The 8629-nt window shown below is 53.2% G+C and overlaps 1 protein-coding gene across 4 annotated transcripts in view; it reads right to left on the bottom strand.

Annotated features, from left to right (window-relative positions):
• Window positions 1-689: 689 nt before the first annotated feature.
• Window positions 690-8629, bottom strand: part of SMOC1 (SPARC related modular calcium binding 1) — a 150809-nt gene continuing 142869 nt past the window's right edge. For 2 of the 4 annotated variants that reach the window (XM_029237733.1, XM_029237731.1), the window contains exons 11-12: window positions 7832-8076; window positions 690-2599 (exon numbers count right to left, since the gene is read on the bottom strand). In XM_029237733.1, coding sequence (XP_029093566.1) covers window positions 2583-2599; window positions 7832-8076 — 262 coding nt within the window. In that variant the 3' untranslated portion in view covers window positions 690-2582. The remainder of the gene's footprint in view (window positions 2600-7831; window positions 8077-8629) is intronic. The other 2 variants (XM_029237732.1, XM_029237734.1) reach the window with 2 other exon arrangements.

Genomic DNA, 8629 nt, shown 5'->3' with positions numbered 1-8629 from the left:
GAATTTCTCAGGGGCGTTATCTTCTGTTCACCTGCAAAGGACAAGGGAACAGAGATGACAAAAAGAGACTGGTGAGGAAGCCACATCCGGGGACAGCTGTGTGTGGGCAGGGGTGGGATACAAAGGGAAAAGATGCCCCATAGCACCAGACACAATCTAGAGCCTCATCTCTGCTGCAATGTCCACGCTGAAGGCCTCCAGCAATGCCAAGCAGGCCAGCAGCCTCGACCTGAATATGTGACCTGAACATGTGTCCCACAAAAGTGGGGCACGGATGGTGTGACCCTCACTGGGGGCCTGCTCCCTGTCTACGGCTGCTTTCCAGCCTGGGGTCTTGTAAGGATCATGGCCACAAAGCCCACTCCCACCAGCCTGAAGCCACAGAATGGGCTACCCCCAGCCCTGCCCCAAAAGCACCACCACCAACATCCCCTACCTTCCTTGTGAGGGCAAGAGGGAGAATTACAAAGAGGGCACCAACACTGCAGGTGAGGGCCCAGGGCATCGACGTCCTAACCGCAAAGTGTGGCGCCACCTATCAGCCACTTCTGGGTTCCTTTCCCATCTAGCACCTCAGACTTCCCAAGATCAGAGTGGAGGGCACCCGGGCCACAGAAAACAACTAACCTTTTAAGGAAATGAAACCTTTCCATCAGAGGAAGCCACCCAAAGAAAGAGGCAACAGCCACCAAGATTGACTCATTTTTATTTTTTATAAAACAAGCTACAAATAGTCTCCCTCCCTCCTCACAAAGGAAAACCACAGAACACAGCCTCCACATATGTGTGAGAGAGAAGATGCCCAGGGGAGAGTCTGACTTTCTACAAGGAGGTGCTTCCTCCTGGCCAGAGTAGGGGACTGGGGTCTCCTGGAAAGTCCATCCGGTTCCAGCACGCTGAGCTTTCTGGTCCAAACTAATGGGCTAGGGCTCCCCTTCCACCTTACCGTGTTGGGATGGGGCCTCCAGTCACCCTAACACAACCTCTGGGACTTTCATCCAGACAGCAAGAACCTTCTCCAGTCAGAGGATGGGATACCGGGATGGGGTACGAGATGCACGAGATGTGGCCAGATTTCCAAAAGCAATCCATAGGGGCACCAGTCCTGGGCTACTACCCACCCTCCCTCACTGCTGCCACGCCTGCTCATGGCAGGGGTGCTAAGTGCCACGTGTTGCTCTTTGATGACTGTCAGATAGGCATGGTCACCCGGGCAGAAGAAGCTGGCATCTGACCTGAAGGCTGCCCAGCACATTGGATTCCACACTGGAATCACAGTAAAACGTCTGTGGAAAGCTAGGCCTGGATTTCCCCATAGCTGGGTTATTATCTCTGCACTTCTAGGCGAGGCAGAAGTGGGAGGCCCAGGATGAGCTTTGCTCTGGAACTGGCCTCAAGCCTGGAAGCCTTTAAGAGCATTTAAGGGAACAGGAAGAACCTCAGTACTGAGTTTAAAAAGAAAAAAGGCTGAGTTTCCCACAAGGTGGCCAACACAACTCTTCCCTCAGGCTTATGATGGCCAGAGGCTGGCAAGGGGAGATAGAGGGGAGTGGAAGTAAAAGCCTAGTCTGACCTTGGCCCTGGGAGCTGTCTCGGGAAACCTCATTCATGGGTTTGCAGGAGGTGAGAAGCCTCCTGTGGGTACTGCACTCACCAGGGCAGGCCTTCTGTCCACTTCCCTGCACTGCTCAGATACTAAACAGCTACTAAATAAAAGGCCCCTCTGTGTGTCTTTTCCTTCTTTGGCTCCCTTCTCATGCTTTACGTGGAGGAGATGCTAAACATGGGTGGTAATGTTTCAACTGACCCTAACGCAAATCCTTGGAGGACAATTTGCTCAGTGGGCCACCAGGACACTGTGCACCCACGGGGTCAGGGCCACTTGGGGATCCGGATGGCAGGAACACATGGGCACGGGAGCCCTCCCTTCAGGGGCCCCTCACATTGTCCCACACCCAGCCTCCCTTGAGAAGGTCAACCGTCAAGTGACTTGCCAGCTCTGACAGACAGAGCAAGAGGCGGTGCCCTCCTCCCACTAGAAAAGAACTAATGGAGTCTGCGCTCTAACCACAGGGGTCGTTCTCCAAACAGAATCCAAGCGGGCTGGGGATGGAGTTCTGGGGTCCAGAAAGCTGGGCCGTGGGTCCAGAGCCCTCACAACCCAGAGCAGGAACAGGGAGGGGAATAAACAGACAGCAGTGCCAATGGCTGTACAAAAGAACTATACAATTTACATATATATTTATATACAGTATATAAATCTCTTTCTTCTCAGTCCCAACAAGACCCTCACCCCCTCAGAACCCTAAAAGTTGTCAGTAGCAGATCCAAAACCTTAACAATAAAAGAGAACGAACAGTCTTTCTTCCCTTTCCTTTTCCCACCGTGGTATTAGATATTGGTGTTTAAAAATGAAACCAAAAAGAAAACACACAAGTAAGAGTTATTAAAAGTGCAAACACGGTGGGCATCACTCATGTTACATGGGACGTGGCTGGGCTGTGGGCAGCGTCCAAGGTCAGGTGTCTGGTGATCCATCCTGCCTCCCTGGTCTCTCCACTTGCCCTTTGGTTTTCTGCTCCTTAGATGAGGCGTCCTACTGAGAAGGGAGGTATAAGTGAGAAGTTAGGGTTGGGTTTACGAGCAATCCAACTACACACGTCCATTTCCTCACTGCAGCAGGCTTTTCTACCTGCTGTTAAAGACGGGGCTGGGTGGGACACAGGTATCCTGGACTTGCAGACAAGCCCATGTTTTACCAGCCCATCTTTGCCACCATGAGGCATCACAATGGCAACAAAATGAGGCTGCCATTCCAGAGAACTAGGTTTTGCCCAGTAAACACAGTTGGGGGGCGTGCACTCTGTACAAACCATCCTACTCCCAGATGCCGGCCTTTCAACCTGGGGCTGGGGCGGAAGTGGTAGGTGCTCGTTTATAGGTGGGAATGGTAGGATCCTTGTAGCACTGACTAACCTTTCTCTTGTGTCCTCAGCAAACAAAGCGAACATGGGAGTCCAAGTAACTTGGCCAATCCCAACACTCGGCTGCACTACCGAAGCTGCATCAGGGGCCCATAGAAAGGACCCCAGAAAGAAGGCAACTTACTGAGTGGGTTTTTGCCTGATCATTTTCCCTGGGGGAAGATGCCAAGACTACCACCTGCCAAAACAGGAACTTAGGACGCTTGAGTGGCCTTGACCCAGAGAACTGGTAGGGCTTCTTCTATACCTGGGCCCCTGGCCCCTCTAGCCCCAGAATGAAGAGGGCACTTGGGGAAGAGCCAGAGATTGTGTGGCCAGGCTTCCTGTTCTACCCGGGTAAACCCCTTGTTAGCCAACACCTTTAAACACAGTCCCTCTTCCCTAAGGCCAGGGCCCCCTCATTAGCTGAGAGGGGCTTTAGTGCTGATGGACATTTGCATAACCTTCTTGGGTCCTGGCTCTCCCAGTCGCAGAAGGTCAGGTGGAAGGAATCTTAGCCATCATCTGGTCCACCCCTTCACTTAACAAATCCAGAAACTGATGCTCAGAGCAGTTGAGGAGCTTAACGGAGGTCCAAGCCTTGTTCTGCGAACACCCACTCCACCCCATAGGGTGCTGATCGGTTTTGGAGGCTCTGCAGGGCCCAGGTCTCCTAAGGGAGGAACAGGGAGCTGCAAGGCAGGCACACCAAGAGCTGGGCCAGCTCCACGTGGGCCCTGGAGGCTGTGTGATGTTGTGCACAGCCCTTAACCCCTCTGGGTCAGTCTGTGGAGCAGGAATTAGGACCACAGCTGTGCTGCTTCTACTGTGCCTCTCACAGGGTTGCCTTGAGGATCAACTGAGTCCACGGAGAAAGGGCTTGGAGGAGTGTAAAGTGCTGTGGGGGATACACGCCCACCCTCAGCTCAACCGCCCCCAACTGACACTAACATTCCTTAAGACCTGAGAAAAAAGACAGAACACAGGGTGGGGTGGGGTGAGGGGTAGATACTGGTATATCCAATGTCACGGATGAGAAAACAAACTTGGAAAGATAGAGGGACAAGCCGAAGGCAGGCGGGTGGGAGGTGAGCCAGGTTGCCAGGCCCTGAATCCCATCTTTCATCTGCTCCAGCCAGAAGCTGCTTCTCTCAGGGGTGACAGGATCTGCACAGAGGACCTCAAATAGTCCCGCCCACCACGCTGAAACTCAGGAGAGAAAACGTACAGCCAGCGGTAACCAGCTCTCACCCTGAAGGCTTACCGCACTAATCCCTTTACCAAAATATCGCTTCATCCTCAGAGCAACTGTATATGGTTCTAATAAAACAATCAAATTATCCCCATTTTATGAGGATGAAACTGAGGCTTGGAGATGGCGTAGCTTTTACGTGGTGAAGCAAACTCAGACCTGACTGTCTGCTTCCGGAATCATGCTCTTAACTACCAAGGAAGGCAGGGGAGAGAAAAGGTCCGAGCCCGGAGCAGGTGCCATCCTTGGGCAATTCATCGGGAGAGCCGGCAACTTTTTTCAATGGAAGAACTGGGCTCCAGCCTGCCTGCTTCACAGGGTGGTGACAGTAATCCTAGTGATGGTGCTTTATATACTGGGAAGGGCCAGTTAAGAAAGACCAGCCCTCAGAACACTGTGCAGAGAATTCAGCTCCCCAGTGAGGAATCCGGTTGGTAAAAATGCCTGTGTTCATGGGGCATTTCCCGAAAATTCAGTCCCTCACACCCAAAGCTACATTCACCCCCAAACTCTGTGTCCGCCCCACACCCGACTTCTGCCCCCAACTTGGTGTGCAAGCCCATTTCAGCCCACCAGAGGGCGCTGCACAACACCAGATGACCAACATCTGCTCCATTCCCTACATACCATCTACCCAAGTGGCTTTTCTGCTGCTCCGCAGAGGACAGGGACCCTGCGAAGCTGCCGGCAGCCTGGGGGTGCGTTACTCTACTACTCCCAATTTCTTTTGTGCGTTCACCACTAACCACGTACTGGGCTAAGTTCTTCACAGGCACCAGCTTGTTAAACCTTCACACCGAATCTGCGAGGCAGACGCTATCATCTCCATTTTGCAGATGAGGAAACTGAGGCTCAGAGAGTTTGGGTAGCTTGCTAAAGATTACAGAGCTAGTAAGTGTCAGGGCTGGATGCTTCCTCTGGGTTCTGTGCACCTGGTGCCCCACAAAGCTTCAGAGGACAGCCGGGAGGCCTCCTTGAGCTCGGTGGACCCGAGGTCACCACACTCAGCCTCCCCTTGGCCGCTGTGTGCTGCACGGACCTGAACTACCAGCACGGGAAGGGGGTTGAGGGCAGAGGGGCTACAGAGCTCTGTGATTCCAACCCCACTGAGCCCAGAAGTGCTCCTGGGTGGGCCTGGGGTCTATACTAACATACAGTCTCTTTCCAATACTGGCCCTCAGCCTGTGCTCTGAGAAATGGGCACAGATTCCAAATGCCAAAGCGTAATGTCACCATACAGGACAATCCCTCTCCTATCCCTTCATCATTTGACAAGGATCTAATGCACTGTTACTGGACGCCGTGCACCGTGCACGGTGCACTCTGCCTGAGGTTAGAAATTGAGAAGGCACACCCACAGCTACAGGGGAGCTGCAGGGGAGAATCAGGAACGTGGACTGCAAATGCAGTGTGATAAGGCTTCCGCCAGCGGCAATGATCTTATGAAGGAGAATAGTAATATTGAACTGCCACGGAGTTCCTTCAATGTCTCAGGCACTATGACAACTGCTCTGACTCACTGTCCCAGTGAATCAGCACAACAGCCCTATGAGGTGGATATTATGATTATTTCCATCAAACCCGGGATGGCTGAGTAGTTTGTACTTGGGTGAAAGAACTAGTCTGTGGCTGAGGCAGGGTCCTGGGGACTCAGAGTCGTGGGAACACAGAGAGGCACCCTCATCAGACAGGGGTGCCCAGAGTGATGAAGTCACTCACCCAGGGCCACACGCCCCAGAACAAAGGCCAGAACCCAGTGATGGAGCGGGCAGGTCCCGAGACTGGGTACCTCATGGTAACTCAGCCACTTCCCCAGCTACCTTTTGGGTTTACACTGTGAAACAAGGGTTAGAATGAGGAAAAGCCCTTATGTCTCCTCCAAGGCAATCTCAGCATTTCCCAAGCTTCCATTTCAAATAAGTCAGCACCACCCGAATTGGTATCTTCAGCCCAGACCTTTCACTGGCACTACAGACCCTCTAATTCTTTGGGTGCATCCAACTTGACACGTCCAAGCCATCCTCGTCACCTTCCCTGTCCCCCTGCACCCGCTCGGCTCTTCCTCCCATGTTGCCCATCTCAGTGAACGGACCCACTGTCCAGTTGCCCAAACCAACCTTCATCCCTCTATGCACTCAGTCACCAAGGCCTGCAGGTCTACCTAGTCACCTCTACCCACTACTCTGCATCCCCTACTGGGGGATGGCCTCCATCACCTCCTGTCTGGACAGCCACAGCCTCCTACTGGGGACTCTGCCTCGCTTATCCCCAATCCATTTCCCAAACTGCACCACAATAATTTTTAAGCAAAACTGATGCTCTTGTTTCTCTGACTGAATCCCTTCAACAGCTTCCCCACTGCCCTTGTAGAGCTGAAACTCTCTCACCTTGCCTCCTACCCCTTCCCCTCCCCTTCCATCTTCAAACATGCATCTCAGTCACACTCACATCCTTCAGCTCCTCTAGAACTCTCCTCCCTCACCTCTGCAGCTTCACTCTTCATTTGCCTCAGCTCAGAACACTCTCCCCTCCCCTGATCTTTCTGCTTGGCCACCTCTTACTCATTGCTCAGGGATTGCTGTAGAGCAGGGGCAGAAAACTTATCTGTAAAGGACTAGCTGGTAAGTATTTTGCTTTGGTGGTCATGTACCATATACAATAGTCTCGGTTGTATATTCTTCTTTTTTGAAAATTACATCCCATTAAAAATAGAAAAACCACTCAGCTCACGGGCTGTACAGAAACAGGCCGTGGACTAGATTGGGCCCATGGGCCACGGTCGGCTGACCCCTGGTCTAGACATCACCTCCTTCCCAAGGTTTTCCAAGCCCGTCTGCCCCTGAGCTGATGGGGGTGCCCTACGTAGGTTCCTACAATACTCTGCACTTGCTCCACTGTGACAGAGATCATTAGGTGTCCACCAGAATTCACGCTCTCCTCCTCTTCCTGGGTTCCCAGCCTTCCTTACTGTGGGGTGTGGTCTAGTGACTGAGTTCAAGCCAGTGAAATAGGAGAGGTGATGTGTGTCACTTCCGGGACCGGCCCGTCAACCCCCCACCACAGGCACTGCTCCAGGCTTTACGCCATCTGGCTGGCTGGGAAGGGAGAAGACCCCCAGGGTGACCCTGGATGCCACATAATAAAGATGGCAGCGTCATTCTCAGCCTGAATCTCAGTGACTGCACACGAAGCAATCCCCACTCCTATTCCTTCCCCTGCACACACCACACACACACACACACACACACACACACACACACCCCTAGGACCTGGAATCGTGGTGAACTGTTATATGGGCAAGATGAACTAATATCCACTTACGGAGCTGAGCTGAGCTGAGCCATTACATGTGTGGTTCTACTTGTCACTGCAGCCTGGCCTATCCTAATACACCCTCATAGCACTTACCACAAGGTAACTCCATAGACTGTGGAAGGATAGGGACCTTATCCATCCATTCCTCCACTATATCAGGCGTCTAGCATGAAGCATAACACACTCCCAGTAAGTAGGTGAATAAACACGCACCTGGGACCTCATCTACTGGGGGAGCCCTTGGCCCCCGGGCCCGGGCGGGGCAAGTCCTAGCGGGCCAGGAGCATAGGCGAGCACTCACCTTCTTTGCTGACACCCAGGCAGCCCTTCAGCTCGGCAAGTGAGATGACCTTGTCCTTGTTCAGGTCACAGTAGTCAGTGAAACGCCGGGCGCATTTCTTGGGCTTGGCTTTCTTCTTCACGTAGCGCTTGAAGGGCTTCATTTCCCTCTTGTTAATGTCGTCGCTGCTGTTGCTGTCCAGCTGGCTGAAGTACCAGTGCACCACTCGCTCCTCCAGGGTGTGGCTGGGGTCTGGCTCTGAGAACCTGGGCCACGGGCAGACACCCCCATCCCCAAGCACACCGCTCAGGATCCTGCAGGAGCCACCAGCCCAGCCTCAGTTCCCTCCCACGTGCTCAGATGCCAGGGCTGCCGGCAGCCGGGCAGAAACGGCTTATCTGAGCCCAAGCCCTCCCAGCCCCAATGAGCCTGCAGCCGAATCAAACCATCCTTTCCAACTTTGAGCCACAAGACTGGACACTTCGTTCTTCGGGGGTCCCCAAGTAGGTGAGCCCGCCACCCCCTCCGCCATAGCCAGCAACGTTCTCGTACAAGATGGATGCTCAAGACATATTGGCTGGATATAATTCACCTGAGAAACCACAAGGATCCAAACTGTCCTTCTCCCAGCCTAGTGTTGCTGCCACACGAGCTGCCCGTTACACATGAACTTGGCATCCAAATGAACGTGACTATGGGAAAGGGTGCTCAGAGCCTGCACCACCCACCCAGTGCCAGTCCAGGTCCTGGGAGGGCTTCCAAAGCAGGAGGCAGAGCCCCTGGCTTCAAACTGCTGTCTTGGCGAAACAGAGCCAAAAA

This window comes from Monodon monoceros, unplaced genomic scaffold (assembly GCF_005190385.1).
Source record: "Monodon monoceros isolate NGI ecotype Baffin Bay Population unplaced genomic scaffold, NGI_Narwhal_1 Super_Scaffold_21, whole genome shotgun sequence".
Taxonomy (NCBI): domain Eukaryota; kingdom Metazoa; phylum Chordata; class Mammalia; order Artiodactyla; family Monodontidae; genus Monodon; species Monodon monoceros.
The sequence above is the reverse complement of the archived record's forward strand: the minus strand, read 5'-3'. Positions and strand labels throughout refer to the sequence as shown.